The following is a 24,789-nucleotide window of genomic DNA, read 5'->3' on the forward strand; positions in this document are numbered from 1 at the left end:
AGAAGAATATATATTCTGTGTCTTTGGGGTGAAATGTTCTGAATATGTCAATTAATTCCATCTGATCTAGTGAGTCATTTAGGACTGATGTTTCTTTGCTGATTTTTTGTTTAGAGGATTTGTCCATTCGTGTTAGTGGGGTATTAAAGTCCCTTACTATGACTGTGTTGTTGTCAATCTCTTCCTTGATATCTTCCAGAAGATTTTTTTCTGTATTTGGGTGCTCCTATATTGGGTGCTTATATGTTTACCAGAGTTATATCTTGATGAATTGCTCCCTTTAGTATTTTGAAGTGGCCTTCCTTATCTCTTCTTATGGCCTTTACATTGAGGTCTAATTTGTCAGACATAAATATTGCTACCCCTGCTTTTTTTTTTCATTTCCATTCACCTGAAAAACCTTTTTTTATCCCTTCACTATCATTCTGTGTGAGTCCTTTGTTCCGAGGTGGGTCTCCTGTAGACAGCAGATATATGGGTCATGTTTTCTTATCCATTCAGCTACCCTATGTATTTTGATTGAGGTGTTTTATCCATTTACATTTAAAGTTATTATTGATAGGTACTTGTTTGTCACCATTTTTATTCTTTATGCCTGTTTTCCTTCTTCCCTTCCTTATCTTATTTTTACAGCAGACCCTTTAGCATTTCTTGCATTTCTGGCTTGGTGGTATTAAACTCCCTTAGTCCTTTTTTGTTGAAGCTCCTGATTTCACCCTCAACTTTGATTGATAGCCTTTGCTGGGTACAGTATTCTTGGATTCAGACCCTTGCTTTGCATGACTTTGGATATTTCATTCCATTCCCTTCTAGCCTGATGTGTTTCTGTTTGGAAATCAGTTGATAGTCTGATGGGACATCCCTTTGAAGTAACTTTCTCTCTCTCTCTGGCAGCCGTAAAGATTCTTGTATGTTGTTGGTGTTTGCCAATTTAATTATGATGTGTCTTGGTGTCGGCTTTTTTGCATTCATCTTGTTTAGGACTCTGTCGGCTTCTTGGACTTGTGTGAATTTTTTCTTCCTTATATTAAGGTAGTTTTCTGTCATTATTTCTTCAAACAGGTTTTCTAATCCTTGCTCAGTTTCCTGTCTTTCTAGCACCCCTATTATGTGGATATTGTTTCCTTTCATGTTGTCTCAAATTTCCCTTAGGCTCTCCTCCTGTTTTTTTTTTATTTTTTTTTCCAGTTGCTGCTCTGCTTGGGTATTTTCTCCTACCTTGTCTTCTAGCTCACTGATATAGACCTCCCCTTCTTTTAGTCTACTGTTGATGCTATTGTGTTCTTTATTCCAGTGATGTCATTCTTCATTTCCTCTTGGTTCTTACACATATTGTTGAATTTGTCTTCCTCCTTTTCAGTGTCCTCATGACCATTGCTCTGAATTCTTTCTCTGACATATTGCTTGCCTCCATTCCATTTACTTTCTTTGCCAGTGATTCCTCCTTTTCTTTCATATGGGGGCTGTTTGTCTCCCCATGTTCACTCCTCTCGGTGTGTCTAGTTATGTTGCTCACTGTCTCTTGTGCTGACTCTCTCTAGGTGATTTCTCACCTTTCCTTCCACGGATTGCCTCACCAGCTGTGTTTACTTCACCAATTCCAGGTGGATGTTATTCAATTCAGCTGTTCCTTCTATCAGCTCTGTGAGAAGGCACAGGACCCATCCGCATATTTGGCCGCCACCTTGTCTCCCACTGGACAAACTTTTTTGGCAACCGCGGCCGTGGAGGCTGGAGTTTTAGTGTTCGTGGGTTTGCAGCTGAGGCAGGTGGTCCCTGGGCATTGTGGTTGTAGGATCCCAGGAGGTATCTGAGGTCTCCCCAGTATAACCTAAGGCTGGGCTTCCGATCACAGCTGCTCTCCCCTTTTAGATGGCGAGGTCTCTGTGGCTGAGCTGGCCTCTCTGGGAGAGGTTTCAGCAGTAGTAGAGGCTGCCCAGCCAGGGAGCCTGTCCACCAGTCCCCAACAGTGCTGTGGAATATAACTGTCCCTCTCTCACAAATATAGACACTCACTGCATGTCCATGCACTCTCCTTTAGCTCTCTTACTCACACACTATCTTGCAGCCTGCCATCCCATCGGCCGCCATCTTGGATCCTCCTTTCCATTTATAAATTGTATTATTCGTCTGTTGAATTAGAGGCCTGGTGCATGAAATTTGTGCACGGGTGCAGTCCCTATGCCTTGCCGGCAATTGAAGCACGAGCATCTGGCATGGAAGGACAGTTCCCAGCGGACCTCTGGGACCTGGGCAGCACCTGGGCTCCTGGGCCCCCATGCAGCCCCCTCTGCCTGAGTCATCGTGCCCCTGCCCTGCTCCCTTAGTGCCTGGCAGCTGGGCGGCGGGCCCCAACCCCCTCCGCTGCTGCTGGTCACTGTCTGCAGGACAATCAGGAGGGCGATTGGGCTCCTGCCGCTGCTGCTGGTCACCATTTGCAGGGCGATGAGGCCCTGCTCTCAGTGTGAACTAGAGAGCTTTGGCCTAGCACTGCCCGCTCACCTGCTCCACCTCACTGCGGTTCCACTCTCATTGGGGCCCATCGGGGCCAGCAACACTTCCACTGTTGCCCTCTGTCAGCGCCGTGTTGCAGACGCCCACCATGTTCCGCACCTCCCTCTGGTAGTCAGTGCATGTCATAGCGAGCGGTCAAACTCCCGGTTGAACTCTTGGTTGAGGGGACAATTTGAATATTAGGCTTTTATTATATAGGATTAGAGGCCTGGTGCACGAAATTCGTGCACTGTGGGGGGTGTGTGTGTCCCTCTGCCCAGCCTGCATCCTCTCCAATCTGGGACCCCTCGTGGGATGTTTGACTGCCAGACATCCCTCTCACAATCTGGGAGTGCTGGCTCCTAACCACTCGCCTCCCTGATTGCCCCTAACGGCTTCTGCCTGCCAGCCTGATTGCCCCCTAACCGTTCCCCTGCCGGCCTGATCACCCCCAACTGCCCTCCTCTGCTGGCCTGATCGCCCACAACTGCCCTCCCCTGCCGGCCATCTTGTGGCAGCCATCTTGTGATGATGTGAGGACGAGACGCCACCTAGGCTTTTATTAGTATAGATTGTGGGAGTTCTTTATATGATATGGCTACTAGACCCTTATTCTGTATATGACTTGCAAAAGTATTTCACATTCTGTGTGGTGTCTTTTCATTAGATAGTGTCTATTCACTTTGTAAGTGTCCTTTGATGCACAAAAGTTTTAAATTTTGACATTGGCTAATAAAACCATATAGGTTTCAAGTGTACAACTCAATAACTTATCATTTGCATGCTAAATTATGTGCTTCACCAAAGTAAAGTCTCTTTCTGCCACCATTTATACCCCTTTGCCCTATTTTACCTCTACTCACTTTTAATTTTAATGAAGTGCAATTTCCCTTTTTTTAAATACTGTCCTTATGATGTCATATTTTAAAAAAATTGGTTATATCGATTTTCATCTACTTATTTCCTTCTCAGTTTTAGTTCTTATATTTAGGTCTTTGATCTATTTTGAGTTACTTTTTGTATATAGTGTAAGATATGGGTCCAAATTCATTCTTCTGCATGTAGATATCTAGTTGTCCCAGCATCATTTGTTCTTTTGTGGGTTTTTTTTTTTTTTTGTTACCTATGATTTTTTTTAAAAAGTACGTTTATTAAAGCTGGCAATACTGAAACAAGGATAGGATAGAAGAAGCAACAGGGCTACTTTGGCTCTCTGGAAATGTTATAGGAAAGAAATGAGCCTATATACTATTGCTGCTTTGGCTCACTGGAAAGTCAGAGAAAAGGGGTCCTTGAGACAGGTTGAGGTGAGCCCAGGATGACTTGCCACTGCCCATTGCTCTCTGGGTTGCAAATCTCCTGGGGACACTTAGAGTTTAGGAGATGCATGCCTAAGAAGAAAGGTGTGAGTGTGCTCCCTGGAGGGAAAGCGACTACCCAAGATGCTTTAGTAAGATCTATGGATGCCAGAGAATAAGAAAACCTGCAAAAGGCTGCAACATTGGTATTCTCCAGGGGTCCCATGGGCCTAATAGGACATGTCTCTTTTCTCCATATCCTTAACAACTACTATTGTTTGTTGATTTATTATGAAAGCCTTTCTGACAGGTATGAGATGATAGCTCATTACATATTTAATTTGTATTTTTTTAATGATTAGTGTCATTCAGCATCTTTTCATGTCTTTTGGCCATCTGTATTGTCACTTTAGAGAAATTTCTTTTCAGGTCCCCTGCCCACTTTTTAATTGAGTTATTTGTGTGTTTTTTGGTGTTGAGTTGTATGAATTCTTTATAAATTTTGGATATTAACCTTTTATTGGATGTATCATAGGCAAATACCTTATTTCATTCAGTAGGTTGTCTTTTTGTTTTGTTGATGGTTCCCTTTCCTGTGCAAAAACTTTTTTAGTTTGATATAGTCCTATTTGTTTATTTTTTCTTTTGTTTCCCAAGGAGATATATCAGAAAACAACAACAACACGTATTATTAAGAGCAGAGGTCAGTTGTTCTCTCTCAGTTCTAATTTTATTTATTTTGGTACTCTTATCTCTTTTTCATGATGAAGGTTTATTACTGGTTAAAAGTTTATTACTTCTGTTTATCTTTTCAAAGAACCAACGCTTGTTTTCGTTGATCTTTTGTATTTTTTTAACTCTATTCTGTTTATTTCTGCTTTGCCCTTTATTATTTCCTTCCTTCTACTCACTTTGGGCTCTTTTTGTTCTTTCTCTAGTTCCTTTAGGTGTACATTTAAATTGTTTATTTGACATTATTCTTATTTCTTGAGGTAGGCTTGTATGTTATAAATTTGCCTCTTAGGACTGCTTTCACTTATCCCATACCTTTTGGGTTGTGTTTTCATTTTCATTTGTCTCAAGGTATCTTTTTATTTTTTTTTTTATCTCATTACTAACCCATTAATTGTTTAGTAACATGTTATTTAGCCTCTTTGTGTTTGTGTATTTTTTAGTTTTATATTTTTTTTCTTGTAATTGAATTTTGGTTTCACACCATGATGCTTGATATAATTTCAGCCTTCTTAAATTTATTGAAACTTATTTTGTTGCTTAAGATGTGGTCTTTCCTGAAAAATATTTCATGTTCACCTGAAAGGGATGCATATTCTATGGCTTTCCAGTGAAATGCTCTGAAAATATCAATCAAATCTTAAGATGTCATTTAAGGCTACTATTTCATTGTTAGTGGTCAGTGCACGTCATAGCGACTGGTTGACTGTCCCTGTTAGTCAGTGCATGTCATAGCGAGCGATTGAGCAGCATTAGCATACTATTAGCATATTATGCTTTGATTGGTTGAACGGCCAACTGGCTGACTGGACAATTAGCATAGTAGGCTTTTATTATATGGGATAACCATTCAGACAGGCATAAGGTGATATCTCATTGTGGTTTTAATTTACATCTCTCTGATGATTACTGACGGTGAGCATTTTTTCATATGTCTATTGGCCATCGGTATGTTCTCTTCGGAGAAGTGTCTATTTAGGTCCTTTGTCCATTTTTTAATTGGATTGCTTGTCTTCCTTTTGTTGATAGTATAATAAGTTCTTTATATATTTTGGAAATTAACACCTTATAAGATATATCATTGGTAAATATAGGGTGTCCCCCAAAAAATGTATACACATTTTGATTACAAAGTCAGTGTTTATTAACATACAGTTGATTTTCAAAATTTAAAAGAATCTACAGAAATGAATAATTTTTTTGTCAATGCCTGTTTTCAAACTGATGACTGTTCTGGTCCAGGCACTGCTGATAATGTGAAGCAAACATCACAAAGCATTTCGTTTGGTATTTGCGCATCCTCAGTTCTTCCACTGTTACATGTTTTTGTACCATAAACTTTATCTTTTATGTACCCCTCTGCCCCTTAAAAGTCTAGGGGTTTCATTTTCTTTGTTCAAATCTTAGTATGGCTTCACCTATTATTTCAAATGAGTCAAACCTAAAAAGGAGTGAAAATTAAGTGAGCTATCAGCTATTAAAATGTATACATACTTTGAATAAATATAAAGGCAGTGCTTGTACTTCAACTGCGTTTTCGAACTTCCAGTAACATTTTAGGATGTATTCCCTTTGTTCACAGCTTATTCTGGCTGAAAAGAAAGAAACATCAATTGAGCTACCAGTTATTAACCCTTTGCACTCGCTTGCTTTTTTTCTCGATTCCTTTATTCTAATGCTAACTGTGTCAAGTCACACTCGACATCCGAGTGCAAAAGGTTAAAATGTGTATTCAGATTTTTGGGTCACTGCCACAACCTGCATGGCAAGGTTCAGGATCTGAAGGAGGGGCCGATGCACAAATTAAAATTCTAATGAAAAATATGAATTATTAAGGAGCGGGTGCCAGGTGGAGCCTCTTTCTTGAAGAGACACACTGAGACCTGGCCTAATCCACTTTTATTCAGTTTTAGATACACATCTTGCCCTCAGACAGGCATGTAGCACACACACAGTCTCAAAGTTCAGTAAAGATCAGTAAGGTCCAGGAAACATTTACTTGGAGGCTATCAGGTCAGGAAATTACTTCGAGCCACCGCAGTCTCAACACAAACAATCGGTGCCTAGCATAAGCCCTGCTAATGCTGCAGGTCCATTGGCCTCCCGCGCTCCTTGGTGCAGGATCTTGACAGTATTGGCATGTGGTGGCTTTCCACATCTCCCCCTTTTTGTTTTCTCAATAACTTGCACAGTGTATGTTGTCTGTAGGGCTCGAGTCCTTCCAAGACTCTACATTCCGCATCTGCAGACATCCCCCAGGTCATCTCCAGACTATTTGTCATCTGTCTTGTTCTCCTCCCATTCTTTATCTTCAGTGTGTTGCTTGGGGCTACTGCTATCTGTGGCTGGAGTAGTCATCTGTCTGGGGCCACAGGTACAGGTTGAGGCTCCAGGTACAAGGTCCTTATTAGTTTGGTTAGTTCTTTCTGCGGCTCCATGTTGGAGCCCGATGTTCCTTGCAGGAATCCACATGGTCCTGGAAGAGTTTTCTGGAAATAGACAAGCATACTCTCGACCAAAGGTTAATAAAGGATTGGGACCTTTCCATAAACTAGACTCAGGATCCTTCCATTTGATCAAACCTTTTTCCTTTGGCTTATTATGACACCGGTGTAATTCCATTGGTGTCTTGCCATTAGCATTACAAGTGAAAAAATTTAAGGTAATTAAGGATTGGTGTAGTCTACTACAGGAGATTGCTCCAGCATCACTATTCCCCCTTTTTGTTTTTCAAGTTGGGATTTTAGCCATTGATGTTGGCATTCTATAATTGCCTGTCCTTGGGAATTGTATGGTGTTCCTGTTATGTGCTGAATTTTCCATATTTTACAGAATTGTTTGAAATGACAACTTGTGTATGCAGGTCCCTTATCACTTTTAATAATTTTTGGAATTCTCATGATGGCAAAAACAGCTAGGCAATGATTAAAGACCTATTTTGCCATTTCTTCTATAGATGCAGTGGCCCATAGGACCTTTGAAAAGGTATCTACAGAGACATGGAATGCCCCAAGGCGTCCAAAAGGAGTATAGTGTGTTACATCCATTTGCCAGATATGGTCCCTTATCAATCCGCAAGGGTTAATTCCTGTATTAGGCCCTTAAAGCAGATGTAACATACTAGTGAGACATTCCTTGATAATCTGTTTTGCCTGCTGAGAATTGTTTAGACAACATTTTGGCAGGCTGATCTAAAAGCTGGTGAGATTTTGTGACCTGTTGTAATAAAGCAACTAACAGATTGGCATATGCATTTCCTTTTGTTAAAGGACCAGGCAGAGTGGTATGAGCCCTGATAGCTAATCTAATAAAAGGGTAATATGCAAATTAATCATCACTCCATCACAAAGATGGCGGGGCCCATAGCGTCCCGTGCCCCGGCCATGGAGGGGGCGAGGGCGTCTGGGCAGTCAGCACACCCCCAGCCCAGTGGACACAACGCAGGGCTGGGGGTGTGCTCCTGGTGGCCCCCATGTGTCTCGGAACATGCCCCCACCCCAGCAGACACAACTCAGGGGGGCCTCTGTGCGTGAGATACAGAGGAAACACCTTTTCTGACTGCTCATTGGCTAAGCTCCCTGTACGCCGCCATTCGCAGTGTTCTTGGTAACTTGGTTAATAAGAATCCAAGAAGGTGATCTAGGGTTTTTCCACCCTACTCCTGGAGGAAAAAACTAAGGTCTGTTGCTGGAAGGGCTAAGAAATATCATATCCTGCCCTAGCCGGTTTGGCTCAGTGGATAGAGCCTCAGCCTGCCGACCGCAGGGTCCAGGTTCAATTCTGATCAAGGGCATGTACCTAGGTTGCAGGCTCCTCCCTGGCTGGGGCCCAGTTCAGGGCTCATGCAGGAGGCAACCATTCGAAATGTCCCTCTCACATTGATGTTTCTCTCTGTCTTTCCCTTTCTCTTCCAAGCTCTCTAAAAATCAATGGAAACATATCCTCAGGTGAGGATTAAAAAAAAAAAAAAGAAAGAAATGTCATATCTTATGAAAGATACATCTGGAAAATGCCTAAAGAAAGTTGTCATTTTTTAGTGGTGAAGGGACTGGAGTCCATGTTGATGAAAACACCTTGGCGGCTGCGGCAGCCAGCAGTGGCAGCAGGAGTGGGGTAATGGGGCTGGTGCCTTCCCCTGATCAGCCTGGTCACCTCCCGCAGAGGGAGGCCAGACTGCGGCTTAGGCCCATTCCCCACGGGGAGTGGGCTTAAGCAGTCAGTAGGACATCCCCTGAGGGCTCCCAGTCTGTGAGAGGGGGCAGGCTGGGCTGAGGTGAATTTCATACACCGGGCCTCTAGTGAGTAATATAAAAGGGATATTGTCTTTGCTGTACAATTTGCTACACCTGTTAAAATAGTATAAATAGATTTTGGTCACTGAGCTATTTTAATTGAGTAGTTTCAATTCTGTTTACCAGGCCAGCAGCATACGCAGAATCAGAAATAATATTAAGGGGCTTTTGGAAATCCTGCAGTACAGCCTTGATGGCTTCTAATTCAATTATTTGAACAGAAGTGTGACTAGTCTGGATGACTCGGTCTGAATCCATTGCATGATAAGCAGCTTTACCATTAGATGAACTATCAGTAAAAACAGTTAATGCTCCAGGTATAGGTTCCTGTCTAGTATTTTTTGTATAACAATAGGGGTGTAATATAAAAACTGTAGTAATTTGTGTTTTAGTAGGTGACAACTAAGTTTCCTTGAATATTTATTTCCATTTTCCAATTCAAATCAGTTTGAAATAAGGTTTATTTTCTAACTTCATTTTTCCTTGGGTGTGGACACAAATGACACTGATTGGATTTCTGCTGTCAGTCTTCCTGAGTACATTGACATAAGCTATTTACCCTCTGTTTAGGGAGGCAAAATGCAAATCATTTACTATTAAGTGTTCTTGGTTTAGGGAAGATAGGATTTACTAGATGGTTCCAAACCACTTGGCATTTATATTTTCTAGATGGTTACAAATTGCTGTTTCATGCTGTATTTGCCATCTCACTGCTCAAGTGAGGCGAGCCACAAAATCAGAAAATGATTCTGTAGGTCCCTGCATAATAAAAGCTTTTCTCAGGATTCCTTAAGTATATTGAATAATTTTTTTATTTCTCTCCTAGAGATTTTTAGATAAGCTTTTAACCAATTAATGCCTCCTAATAATTTCTGAAAGTCATTAAGGGTCTTAAGGCAATTTTTTTTGTATTTTATTTTTTGAGGCCTAATACATTGATTTTCAATTATGGTTCCTAGATATTTGAAGGGCATTTCTTTCTGTACCTTTTCCAGAGCAATCTTTAAGCCCTATTTAGGGATTTTCTTTTCTAATTGGGTAAACATTGCTAAAGTCTGCTTTTCCTGTGGGCTTGCCATAAGTCATTACATTAAAGACTTTTATTTTTAAACAGAACAACTAACTTGGTTGCCCTCCAGAATAGCAGGTAGGAGAAAAACATGCTGTCCAACATTGCAATGCATACATCTCAAGTAAAAGTAACTTTCTTTTTACTTATTGTGTCTCATTAATGGTGAGATTTAATGCTTGAATTAAATTTTTAGTTTATTTTGTAAGTAGTAGTGGAAGATATTTTTTCCACTTTTTTCTCCTTTTTAAAAAGCTTAACTTTAATTTTAAACAGTATTCTTTTGGCTAGTGCTCATTTGACTATATATGCAAATTTTAGTTTGAACTTTACTAGAACTAATTGCTCATAAAATATTGGCTTCTTATCTAAATGAGTTTATATGAGACGTTGATTATATTGTGAAAAACTAACTTATTAGGTAATTAAAGTAGGCACCTTTATTGAAAAAGCAAAGTAAGCAAACTTATACATTTGACCCATGGAGTATAGATGCTACCCCACCCCCCAGCTAATCTGAAGAGCAGGCTGGGTGGGGGTCTGAGGCAATATGTATGCTCCTGTCTTGAAATTCCGCTGCTGAATATTCTGGTTTTGCTTAAGAAGTATTCAGCAACCTTGTCCTGCTAAGCTAAGAGGCTGAAACCTCTATAACATTTAAAATGCATGTATATAAATAGAACACAGTTATTAATTTTTATTTGACAACGTTTCCTACATGATTTCAAGTATATTAGATTGGCCTAATTTAGTTCAAAAAAAATTTTTTTTAAAAAAAGAGACTAAAACCTTGAATCATTCCAGGACCCTTGAATTGTCCCAAAGCTATCTCTCGTTTAAGTCTTGAAATTTAACTTGGAGAGACTATCAAATATACATAGCCCAAATATTATATTATAGACTCTTTGTAATTATTCTAAAAGGCATCAATTAAATTTAAACAGGTTTTAATATTAAAAATTTGGTTTAGACTATAGAATTAAACCTCTTTTTAAACCAGGCCAATAAAATATTATATCCTTGGTTGAAATTTTACCACATGTAGTACACAGATACACATACACATAAAGACTATAATATACTTTGAACTATTAATTTTTTCAGAGAAAACGCAAGAATTATTTTCCTCAAAAATGAGTTTTCATACTTCATGCATTCTGTTATTATAACCATATAATTTCTCCCAACTTAATTTGAACTTTTAACTTTTAGAAGCCTCAAATTTTAGGTGGCAAGTTAAATACTTAGCATTTTTCAGATTAGTGATATATTCATATTTTAAGAGAGATTTCAAATAAAATACCAGACATATTCAATTAATAGATTCAAATCTATCCTCTAGATTTTTCATACAAGGCAAACTCAGATTAATTAATGTTTCAGTATTCTGTCATTTCAAAATACCTAGATATTTAATAATTTTTATTATTTAATTTAGCAAACTCCAAAGTTTTAAGTTATCAAAGACTTTGGAAAACTGTGTTTGGGCATATATAATTACCACTGAAAAAGCTTTATCATATATCCTTCATTTTAGTTATATTTATTTTGCTTTAACAACTTTGAGATTTTAAAGCCAATTATTATTACCTATGGCATTTTCCTTGGCAAATTCTGTAACAGAGATATCTCACTGGCTTTCATTGGCTTTAATGTTAAAGTACTATTTTATTTTATTTTTCTTTATAAAAACAGATGTGCCCCGGGACCTGGGAGTCAACCTTGGAATGTGGTCCATTATTATTCAAGAACTTCCCATTATCATGGAAACATTAAACTTGTTTCCCAAATCCACCCTGTATATTTTCCTTGTGTCATTTTTACCGTTTTTCAGAGAATAACTTTCTGGGGCCTGTTCTATAGCGTTTGTGAAGAGATGGGGCTTAAGCCAAGAGGCCACCCAAAATTGGGTGGGGCATACCTTCTCTTAAGCTAGCCTTTTTCTCTTCATGGGTATGGAAGTCCCGGACATGTCCCCAAATTGTGAGAAATGGCTCATCTATTTAAATGTCAAATGACACACTGGGAAACAAAATCATGGCGAAAATGAGATTTTTAAGAATGCTTCTGAGAGTGGGCGCCCATTTTATAGGATCACAATAAAGGCCATGGGCAAGAGACCTAGTAATTAATGGGCTGGTGCCTTTTTTAATTACCTCCCTTTGTCTAGGGCAGTGATGGCGAACCTATGACGTAGCCATTTCTGATGACACGCGGCCGCATGCCAAGGATGAAACATTTGCTGCTCATGAGGATGAAACATTTGCAACTAGAGTCTTGGAGTTAGTTTTTTCCTCAAAGTGACACACTACCCAAGTTATGCTCGTTTTTTTGGCGAAGTTTGACACACCAAGCTCAAAGGTTGCCCATCACTGGTCTAGGGGAATCTTTCCAGGACCTGTTCTATCAGCCACTTGTACCATTCATATTCTCTCTTTCCCCATTCCCACATCCTGTTTGCTCTGGGGAAATTCAGTAATAGTCTGGCCACCTACCAGGTGTACTGGTTAATAATGCGGATTATTTTTCAATAGATGGAGGTACATATATGTTGATATATATGCGATTTGATATGTATGCTATTTTGTTGTATTGACAGCAAGCTTTAAAACTTCATATGTCAAATTTGCTGAAGGTGTTAACATCATAGATATTTTTACATTTAAAAATGTCAAATTTTGTGCCAAAAAAAAGAGCATTTGCAGGAAGTTTTAATTCATTATTTTGAAGAAAAGTGCCGCTGAAAGTTATTGTATACTTCGGGAAGCTTATGGTGAACATGCTCCATCTCAAGATACTTGTGAACATTGGTTTAAACACTTTAAAAGTGGTGATTTCTATGTGAAAGACAAAGAATGTCCAGGTCAACTGAAAAAGTTCAAAGACCAACAATTACAAGCATTAGTGGATGAAGATGCGTATCAAACTCAAAAACAACTTGCAGAAAGATTAAATGTTGCTCAGCAAACAATTTCCGATCATTTACAAGCAATGGGAAAGATTTTAAAGGAAAGAAAACGGGTGCCACATCAACTGAACGAAAGACAAATGGAAAACCGAAAAGTCAACAGTAAAATGTTGCTTCAACAGCATGAAAGAAAGTCTTCTTTTGCATTGAATTGTGACTGGCGATGAAAAGTGGATTTATTTTGAGAATCCCAAATGCACAAAATTATGGGTTGATCCAGGTCAACCATCAACATCAACTGCAAGGCCAAATCTCTTCAGAAAGAAGACAATGCTCTGCGTTTGGTGGGATCAGGAAGGTATGGTGTATTATGAGTTTCTAAAACCAAGTGAAACTGTTAATACTGATCGCTACTGACAACAAATTATCAATCTGAACTATACTTTGACTGTAAAATGACCAGAATGGGCCAAAAGACACGGCAAAGTAATTTTGCTTCATGATAACGCACCATCACACACTTCAAAACCAGTTAAAGACACATTAAAAGATCTTGCCTGGGATGTATTAACCCACCCACCGTATTCACCAGACCTTTCTCCTTCAGATTACCACTTGTTCCGATTGATTGCAAATGCACTTTCTGAGCAGCACTTCAAAATGTACAAAGAAGTGGAAAATTGGGTCTCTGACTGGTTTGCCTCAAAACAAGAAAAGTTCTATTGGGACTGTATCCACTAATTACCTGAAAGATGGGGAAATGTGTAGCTAGGGATGGACATTACTTTGAATAAAGCACTTTTGATGTTTCTCTAGAAATCATCGTGTTTTCTTTGATTACAAAATCCGCATTATTAACTGGTACACCTAGTACTGTTTCTTTTCTATGAAGATAAATCAGAGGCATGCTTAATAGACTAACAATAAACAAATTAAACCAAATAACAAAGACAGATAAAACAACAATCAACAGACAAGCACACATAACACATAGACAAGACTTAATAAATCAGAGTTCTGTTCGTGAATCTTTCAGATGTTTTACATTGCCTGGGACTTGCAGCCAGAATGCAGCTCAGAGCGCTCCCAGGGAACACCCACAGCCTGTTGTTTACAGGTCTTATCATATTCTGCTCTCCATAGCATTGACTGGCATCTAAAGTCATTTTAGCTAAAATCTGCCAGTCCCAAGGCATCATATGGTAATTTTCAGACAAAACATTGAGTCCTTTTGTAAACGGACTATTTTCTCTAGTTGATGAGCCTTCCCACACCAGAGGTGGAGGATCAGGGGCCTTAGTTATTACAGGCTTTACAGCCTCTACTTCAGGAGGAGGGGAGGCGGTGGCAAATCCTCCTGGCATTCTGTAGGCTTTTGATCCTCAATATGAAGTGGGCAATATACAACTTGAACAAGAGCCCACATAGTTAAAGATGACAAGGGCACTAGTTTCCCTTGAGCCTGATTTTTCCTTAAATTCCTACCTACTTGTTTCCAGAGATCAAGGTCTAATGTTCTAGCATCAGGGAACCAAGGATTATATTCTGTGATAATATGCAAAAACTGTTAAGAGAATATTTTCTGATACTTTAACTCCTTTATCTTTGAGCATGCAAGCTAAAACTCTACAATAATGTTTTTCCCCTTTACTCGAATTCTTCCCCATTATAACCTGGCTGATTCTAGAAACATCCCCGTCCACTTACGATCTGGGACTCCAAAGCTGGCATAAGTTTTGTGTGCTGGTGAGTTTCCACTTTTCCTTTTTCACTTTGTTTTTTGCTCAGGTGAATCTTCTCCTTCAGTCCCTGTTCAGGTGCCAATTGCCATGACCTGCACGCTAAGGTTCAGGATCTGAAGGAGGGGCCGATGCACAAATGAAAATTCTAATAAAAATATCATTTATTAAGGGGTGGGGGCCAGAAGGAGCCTCTTTCTTGAAGAGACTCACTGAGTCCTGGCCTAATCCACTTTTATTCAGTTTTAGATACACATCTTGCCCTCAGACAGGCACGTAGCAGACACACAGTTTCAAAGGTCAATAAAGATCGGTAAGGTCCAGTAAACATTTATTTGGAGTCTATCAGGTCAGGAAATTGCTTCGAGCCACCACAGTCTCAACACGAACAATTGGTGCCTAGCGTAAGCCCTGCTAACGCTCAAGGTCCATCGGCCTCCTGCATTCCTTGGTGCATGCTCATGACAGTATTGGCCTGCAGTAGCTTCCCACAGGACACTCTTTATGTTCCTCCCATACAGTGAGTTCCCTTTTTATTTTGTTGATGGTTTCTTTTGCTCTACAGAAGCTTTTTATTTTGATGTAGTCCCTTTTGTTTATTTTTTCCTTTGTTACCTTGCCCTTGGAGATGTATTGGCAAAGATATTGCTACAACAGATGTCTGAGATTTTGCTGCCTGTGATTTTCATGGTTTCTGGATTTACATTTAAGTCTGTTATCCATTTTGAGTTTATTATTATATATGGTGTAAGTTGGTCTAGTTTCATTTTTTGCATGTAACCTGTCTAATTTTCCCAACACCATTTATGGAAAAGTCTGTCTACTCTATTGTATGCTCTTGTCACCTTTGTCAAATGTTAATTGATTATAAAGGTGTGGATTTATTTTTGGGCTCTCTGTTCTGTTCCATTGATCTACTAGTATATGCCTGTTCTTATGCCAGTACCAGGCTGTTTTGATTATAAGGCCTTGTAGTATAGTTTGATATTACGTATTGTGACACCTCCAACTGTCTTCTTCTTTCTCAAGATCTCACTGTGTTTAATCACCCTGGTTTTGTATAAGGTTTGAAATCAGGAAATGTGAGTTCTCCCACTTTGTTCTTTTTTAGCAACATTGTTTTGACTATTGGAGGTCCCTTTTGCAATTCCCCATCAATGTTAGCGTTATGTTGTCCATTTCTGCAAAAAGGGCAGTTAGAATTTTGATAGGCATTGCATTGAATCTGTAGATCAATTTGGGGAGTATTGCCATTTTAATAGTATTAAATATTCCTGTCTATGGACATGGGATGGAATGTCTTATTTATGTCTTCGTTAGTTTGTTACAATGCTGTTTTGTAGTTTTCCATGTCCAAAACTTGTACTTCCTTGATTTAGTTTATTCCTAAATATTTCATTCTTTTGATGCAGTTGTAAATGGAATTTTTTTCTATTTAATTTTGAGATTGTTCATTTTTAGTGTATAGAAATACAACTGATTTTTGTATTTTTATTTTATATCCTGCAACTTTGCTGAACTCATTTGTTAGCTTTAATAGTTTATTTTGTCTCTGTGATTTCTTTAGGGTTTTCTATATTTTAGATCAGAGGTCCTCAAACTTTTTAAACAGGGGGCCAGTTCACTGTCCCTCAGACCGTTGGAGGGACAGACTATAGTTTTAAAAAAAAAAAACTATGAACAAATTCCTATGCACACTGCACATATCTTATTTTGAAGTAAAAAAACAAAACTGCAAAAACACCCGCATGTCGCCCGAGGGCCGTAGTTTGAGGACGCCTGTTTTAGATCATGTCATCTTTGAATAGAGGTAGTTTTTCTTCTTCCTTTCCAATCTGGATAGGCTTTTTTCTCTTGCTTAATTGCCCTGGCTAGATCTCTAGTATAGTGTTGAATAGAAGTGGCAAATCTGGCATCCTTTTCTTTTTTCCAATCTAGAGGAAAAGCTTTCAGTCATTTTTTCACCATTGAGTATAATGTTAATTATAGATTTTTCATAAATATCCTTTAACATATTGAGGGATTTCTCTTTTGTTCCTGTTCACTGTTTTTATCTGAAAGGGTATTAGATTTTTGTCAAATGCTTTTTTTTTTTTTGCATCTATTGAAATGATCTTGCAGTTTCTCTCCTTCATTCTATTAATCTGATATACAACATTGAGTGATTTTTATATGTTGACTCACACTTGTATTCCTGGAATTAATCCTAATTGGTCATGGTATTATAAACCTTTTAACATGCTGCTGGATGTTATTTGCTAGTATTTTGTTGAGGATTTTTACATCTGTATTTAAGGGATAATGGTCTGTAGTTTTCTTGTGATGGTGTTGGCCTTGTAAAATGAGTTAGGAAGTGTTCTCTTTTCTTCTGCATAAAATATTGTAATAAGATTTTCTCATTTAACATATAAACTTTCTCATGATCTTAATAATGACTTTTTTTAATGACTACATAATATTCCTGGTACTAGATGTGCCATTACCCTGTGTGCATGTGTTTAATTTTTTTTTTTCTTAAGGTAACATAGAAGTGAGCATCTTTGTGTGGGTAACTTTTTAGTCTTCATTTTTTTAGCTCACACTTTGTATTTAAAACTAGAGGCCTGGTGCATTAAATTCGTGCACTTGGGGGGGGGGGTGTCCCTCAGCCCAGCCTGCACCCTCTCCAATCAGGGACCCCTCGGGGGATGTTCTCCCCTGCCGGCCAGGTCTCCCCCAACTGCCCTCCCCTGCCAGCCCGATCGCCCACAACTGCCCTCCCCTGCCGGCCATCTTGTGACAACATGGGGGTGGCCATCTTGTGATGATGTGAGGGTGTGAGGGCCACCTTGGCTTTTATTAGTATAGATTAGACTATAAGGATTCTAAATAAAATGTAGTCAGGTAGAGTCCTGATAATTCAGAGAAACATTTTTCTGTTTATTTCATGTGACTTTATTTAGAGTTCCTATATTGTTGCAAAGTGGTAAGCATTTTTAAATTGCTAACTTCTTTATTCAATTTGTTAGTTAGAGTGGAGAACTATCCTCAATCACTCACTGTTAATGTACATGACTGACTAGAACGCTGGAACAAAAATCAGGCCTGCCTTAGTAATGTGTTTTCCACTTAACAAAATTGGAGTGTGGGTACTCTGTTGCCATGGATCTTTCCTATTTAAATATGCTGAAAGGTTTAAAATGTTCTCTTGTTTTTGTAGGACTTCATAATTATGAGCAGTAAATTATCCAGTAAGATAATTAAAAATTATGTGTTAGGATTAATATAGACTAAAAATTGTTGACTGTAGTTTATAAATTCGTGTTACCTCTGTTGTGATTAAAAACTGCCTCTGTTTAAATCTTTCTTTTAACAGATGTTTTAGTTACTACTAAAGTAAATATAAATGATTCATAGATTCTGGGAAGATAATGCTAACTACTTAATAAGGCATGATTTTAACCTTAGAATGAAGTAGCATCTTAGCATTTGAAATAACCTCAAAGCATTCTGCTTTGCTGATTGTTTGCTTGCAGTCCTTTCATTATTAAAGACATATGTGATTAGTCTTAGAGCTTGAGAAAATATTTTGTTGTTGAGCAATAAAATAGAAAATTTAAAGAGTGAGTGATTAAGCTGTCACACTTGAAACCTAGAGGTGCAATTTGAAATTACGTATCAGTTATTACAGAAATGAGCTTACTGAAAAAAATTTGCTGCATACTGCAATAAATAATGGCAGAAGTTTGATTTCTTATGTGTCACAATTTCTGATTATAATATAAATATATCAGATATTGTTGTCCATGGAAAATATAGGATGAGAATTACTAAGCATTTTTATTCTGAAACGTACTACCAGGTATAAAATGGAAAATTTCTAATCTAATAAATATATAGTAGCTCATACAATTCATTGTCAGGTACATCTGCTGCTTTCATATCTCTAATTGATTACTTCACATTTCCACTTGGATGACATTATTTAATGCTCACCTATTACCTGATACTGAGCCCTTGATCAGTAATGAAACTTTCAATTGTAGCATTTCTGTGGACAAAAATAGACTGCTTTGTGACCTGTTTTAGAGTGTAGTGGAAAATTACTATTATCATTTCAAAGGACACTTGTACTTGCTTCTCTCATTATCACTGCACACTCTTCATATCTCAAATTGCATTCTCTCATCCTAAAAACCTGCAAGGCAAGACATCCTTGCATATTTGAAAGCAATGGACTTGTGTCCTACTCTGAACATCACTTTTTCTTATTTGTAAAATGAGGGTGTTAAACTAGAAGATCTATAACATTGCTTCAGGTTTATCACTCCAAAAATTGAGGTGTTTAAGTACATCACCCTGTAGGGGTTATATGCCAATTCTCTTCTGGTCTCACATTGGTCATCTGACTATTACCCTTGTCCATTTAGTTGTAAACAGTCTTGTAAGTCATTTTTTATTTGAAATTTTCTTTTCTCATTTTTCTTTCCATTTTTGCTAATCTTAGTCCAGGCCTAGGTCAAATAAGAGCTTCTTATTTCCAGTCTTTCCTCACTTTATTTTATCTCCATATTGCTTTATGACTCATCTTCCCTCTAGAGCAGTTTCATCCAAGTTACTTCTTTTTTTAAATAAATCTTTATTGTTGAAAGTATTACATATGTCCCTCTTTTTCCCCCATTGACCTCCTCCATCATCAAGTTACTTATACTTAGAAAGTGTTGTTTGCTTACTTCTACATATCATACAAGTTCCTGTTTCTTCTAGTAACTTTCAGATCCCTAGCACAATTTTCTGTTTTAATCATATTGGTGTCCTTAACCTCATCCTATGTTTTTTCCATCTGTTTTTACTAAATTACTCTCCTTACCTTAATGCCTTTTCCTTTAACCCCTTCTGCCATTCTGAGAGATTAGCTTGTGAAACTTAATTTGACCACTTCAGTAGTATATGGTATTCTCTGAGGGTTTGTGTAAACTTTCAACAGTCCTTGAGATAGATGGCATTAACCATAACTTATACGGAATATTCTGAGACTAGTGAGCCGTGGAACTGGGATTTGAATTTTGTTTGGGATCTTTTTACTTCTCCTTAAAAAATGGCCAAAGAACCCCAGCACACACATAAACAGAGTTAATGACACAGATTTAAGTGCTTAACATAATCTGGCATCTAGCATGTATTTGCTAAAGATTTAGATGGACATTTTTCTTAAAGTTTGAGAGTTCCAAGGAGCTTGAAGTAGGGAAGCCTTTCATCTGCTGAGTGTCTCATTTTTGTTTTGGAACCCTGGGGAGATCTTTAATGAAGTCTTTCAAAGGGATAATAGTAAAACATTTTTTTTTTTACATTAAAGGCTGAAAAAGTGATGGCCTTTGTGTGTATGATAGTGAATAGATATCATTAGGGCTAAGACTGAGCAATTCAAGCAGTGTTAATGAGATTTTAAAGGACTTCATACTAATTGTTGGAAGTTACTTATGCACTTGGATTATCAATGACTGTCAAAGTGAAAATGTGGTTTTTTTAAGAGTAGTAGCCACAGTTTCCTTATAAAAATCGAGGTCACTGTGCATAGTGATCAACCCTATTTCTGTGGCTTCATTCCCCTCTTCTATGTGATTGATTCCCCAGTGCTTAACCCCCTTGTAGCTCTCTTTAATCCTGCAACTTCAACTCACTCCTAGATCTTTCCATTGGTGACATGTCATCTCAAACCTAACATTCATAATTTGCTATGTTGTATAATTGTGTGTATAATTGTGTGTTTATGTTATTGCATTATGTTCACAAACATAAGGTTCTTGTGTGAGGATCATGGCTTACATTCATTTGAATCCCCTGTACCTATTACAGTGATTTGGGTACAATAGGAAACCAAATGCATGCGATTACAGTAATTTCATGTCAAGAATAGCATTTTTCTTTTGGTAACTTCAAAAACCTGGTTGGTATTCATCCAGAGTTCAGATATAATTGCAAAGTCTATAGAACCAGACAATAACAAGAAGGTTCTGTTTGTATCTTGTAAAAACAGGAGCATTATCTTCGAAAGTTATGTACTCCTTGTAGAAAAAAATATTTTATCTTTTTGATGAATGACTTAAACACATTTATTTAAAATTAAATCCTTGCTTAGTTTTGGAGGTAATGGATATATGTTTATTACCTTGATTGTGTGATGGTTTCAGGATATATGCATATGTCCAAACTCATCAATTGTATACATTAAATATGTTACAGTTCTTTGTATATTAGTTATAAATCAATTAGTGGCCTGGTGCATGAAATTCGTGCACATTAAAAGGGAATTAATTAGAGGAAATATTTTAATATTGCTATTTGCCCTTTCTCCATAATAGAAGTGTCAGAGATGAAAGAAAATTAGTAAAATAGTATATGAAAATCTCCCTCCTGTCAGAGTCTGGGGCATGCCGCAGGACTCAGAGTCAAGTCCCCACCCACTGCGCATGCCTCGAAATCACAGGAGACCCAGACCCGGCTGGCCCCACCCGAGTCAAGACCCGCAGGGCGGGGAGCACAGCCTCATGTCCCCCGGCGCTGGGGCGGTGGACATGGCTTCACGTTCCCTGGCCTGGTGGCGGGGCGGGAGGTGCTGCTAGAGGTCCCCCAGCCTGGCGCCAAGGCAGGGGGCATGACTTGAGGTCCCCCGTCAAGCCCCATTGGGCGGGGTGCGTGGCCTGAGGTACCCCGTCAAGCCCCGCCTGGCATGGTGCGCGGCCTGAGGACTCCGTCAAGCCCCACCGGGTTGGGGGCGCGGTGTCACTGGGCGCAGCCTGAGGTCCCCAGTCAAGCCCCGCTGGGCAGGGGGCGCAGCCTCAGGTCTCCTGCCCTGGCGCCACGCAGCCTCAGGTCCCTGCTGATCGCTCATTACGGGAACCCTGCCTCTGCTGTGGGTGCAGCCATCTTGTGACAGCATGCGGGTTAATTTGCACATTAACTCTTTACTATATAGGATAAACCTTTTAAAAGTCATTTTAACTGGCTTTTAATAGGCAATACAAAATTATAGCACTTACTTTGCTGTTCATCTCACTTTAAATTGATTTGATTTTCTGTGTATTAGGCTTGCTCACATTTTTCCTTTACCTACACATTATCTCTGACCTTTCCCTCCCCCCTCTAATTTTTCTTTTATAATACTTCTGGTTTTTAAAGTGTTTTGCTTTATATTAAGGGCATGTTTTAAATCGTTTTAATTGTTTTGAGGTTGTTAATACAGACTTGAGGACAAGGACCATGATTTATTTGTCTTTATATAGGCACTATGTCTAGCACAGTGTCTGGCAAAGAGCTATTTAATGGCAGATCACTCAGGTATCCTGAGATATGGAGACCAGTGCTCCTTTTTCATTATGCTGTGTGGACCCTAGCCTACATTCACATTCTGAATTAAAAACCTTAATGATGATTGACTCTTCAGTTAGCACTTTAACAGGTCTTGATTATGATTTTAAACTTTTGGAAAATATCTCTCATTGAGTAAGTGACTACTAGTATATACAAAGAGTATATTGATGTTGCTGCACTGTCTAAAATAGGAGTGAATCAGAATTAATGTCTTCTGATTCTGTATTTGTCATGACTCTTTGATTAAAGTAATTTTCAATAAAGATAAAATATGTTGTGGTATTTAAAATGCATTTTAAAAATATTTTGCTTTCCCTACCCCCTTCTTATTTTTATAAAGTTACCGGGCAGTGACATTGCCAGTGGGAGTGATGTACTTTCTGATGTCATACCCAGTATTCCAAGTTCACCTTGCCTGCTTCCTAAAAAGAAAAACAAGCACAGGAATTTAGATGAACTTCCTTGGAGTGCAATGACAAATGATGAGCAGGTAGAGATCTTGGCATTTTTAATTAAAAGCATGTATGTGGAGACTATGTGAAGATCAATTTATTGACTGTTTAAAGTCACAGGGTAAATATGGATTGCATAGTAAATCTGAATTTGAGCTATAACTAATTGTTTTCTAGGGAACAAATATAACATTAAGTGCTTTGATATTTAAAACACATAATAAATGACATACTAGACAATCAGGTTTTGACATTGATCTTGTTTATTATAATTTTTCATTACATAGGTGGAATATATTGAGTATCTGAGTCGTAAAGTCAGTACTGAGATGGGTCTTCGGGAGCAACTTGATATTATTAAAATAATTGATCCTTCTGCTCAAATCTCCCCTACAGACAGTGAGTTTATTATTGAACTTAACTGTCTCACAGATGAAAAACTGAAGCAGGTATGTAAAGAAAATAAAGATTGTTCAGCTATTGAAAATACCATTGTTTTGTAACATGTATACTTGAATAATCATATGTAAATGCATAGATAATTAAGGTAAAAAATCACTCCTGTGAAATGTAATATTATAAAAATTATGGTAATATTTGAGAACACGTGTTTTTTTTAAAGATTTTTTTTATTGGTTTTCAGAGAGAGAGGAAGGGAGATGGAGAGAAATATTGATGTGAAAGTGAAACATCGATCAGCTATCTCCTGTATAGCCCCTGCTAGGGTTCAAGCCCACAACTCCGGCATGTGCCTTGACTGGGAATCAAACCAGCAACCTTTTGGTGTATAGGACAACACCCAACCAACTGAGCTATACTGGCCAGGGTGAGAACAGGTGGTTTTAAGAGGTTTTAGGTGCATCTCACCTGGCAGGACCTTTCTGGGATCGTGTGGATCTAGAACCTGCTTTTTAATAGTGTAGGCTTTGAAACTTAATTTCACCACATGAGGGGTGGTTACACTATAGATTTATTCTAATTCAGCTTACAAATGACTGATTGATAGAATGAAAATAATGATTATGAAGAGATATACATGAATGAACATCTGAACTGAAGGATTTGAGGAGTCTTATGGAGTGATTGAGCTTGGCTAGGGTAAAACATAATTAATTTTTCCTTATGCTATTTTGAAATACACATTTCTGATATCTCCAAGTACAGTCTTTACTGCTCTTTTTCGCTGGCACATAGCTAAATGAATACTTATGTTCTACTTTTTTCACATTTATCATTATTTATGAAACATTTCTCTCATTTCAGTATTTCTCTCAACAAACATTATAATTTTCTATATTCAATCCCCTTTTTCATTAGTATCGTAAATTGATGCCTTGCATTTGAAGGCACCTACTGTGTGCCCCTAGCTAAGATTTATGAAGCACCCTAATATTATATATACTCAGCAATTTACTTAAATCATCTTTAGTGGAAATCTTTTTTAAAAATTTCATCTGCCCTGCTGGTGTTGCTCAGTGGTTGAGCGTTGACCCAGGAACCACGTCACCAGGTAGATTCCAGGTCAGACCACATGCCCTGGTTATGGGCTCTATCCCCAGTAGGGGGCATGCAGGAGGCAGACTATCAATGATGTTACTCTCTCATCGATGTTTCCATTTTTCCATCTCTATCACTTCCTCCCTCTCTCAAAAAAAAATTAATAATAACATTTTAAAAATATCATCTATTTTATTTTACTGTTAGTTTCTGTCTCTTGAGTGTTATGATCCTAAATTCTGGATGCCAGTAGCCTTCCATTTATTGATTACATGTATAGGATGTCCCAAAAATGTATACAGACTTTACTGTAGATTCTTTTAAATTTTGAAAATTAACTATGTTAATAAACATGGACTTTATAATCATTCAAAGTGTGTATACATGTTTTTGGGGACACCCTTTATTTTATGTGCTTTGAAAATCTAACTCCATAATATGTATTCTAAAATTTTGAACATTGCCAAGAGGTTTCTTTTTGTCCTTATATTCTACCTATGTATATATATAACACTTTTGACAGTCTTTTAACTTAAGTACTCCATTCTTTTCTCGAGTGTTTTGAGGGTAGAACGTCAAGTAACTACACTAACTAGTTTTTATCTGTGTATTCCAAGGTCAGAAACTATATCAAGGAACATAGCCCTCGCCAGCGGCCTGGAAGAGAGGCCTGGAAGAGAAGCAACTTTAGTTGTGCAAGCACCAGTGGAGTGAGCGGTGCCAGTGCCAGCAGCAGCAGTGCCAGCATGGTCAGTTCTGCAAGCAGCAGCGGGTCCAGTGTTGGAAACTCTGCTTCAAACTCCAGTGCCAACATGAGTCGAGCACACAGTGACAGCAACTTGTCTGCAAGTGCAGCAGAGCGGATTCGGGATTCAAAAGTAAAACATCTAATCAATACAAAACTTTATCTTTCAATATCAACATTAGTACTCTCTCATATAAATTTCTTGAAGAGTTAA

General features: G+C 38.3%; 1 protein-coding gene across 1 annotated transcript in view; it reads left to right on the top strand.

Moving 5' to 3' along the window:
- Positions 1-24,789, top strand: part of FAM199X (family with sequence similarity 199, X-linked) — a 45,776-nt gene that overhangs the window by 19,250 nt on the left and 1,737 nt on the right. The window contains exons 3-5 of the mRNA XM_008159182.3: positions 22,222-22,371; positions 22,621-22,782; positions 24,448-24,708. Of these exons, the coding sequence (XP_008157404.1) occupies positions 22,222-22,371; positions 22,621-22,782; positions 24,448-24,708 (573 nt within the window). The remainder of the gene's footprint in view (positions 1-22,221; positions 22,372-22,620; positions 22,783-24,447; positions 24,709-24,789) is intronic.

This window comes from Eptesicus fuscus, chromosome 1 (assembly GCF_027574615.1).
Source record: "Eptesicus fuscus isolate TK198812 chromosome 1, DD_ASM_mEF_20220401, whole genome shotgun sequence".
NCBI lineage: Eukaryota > Metazoa > Chordata > Mammalia > Chiroptera > Vespertilionidae > Eptesicus > Eptesicus fuscus.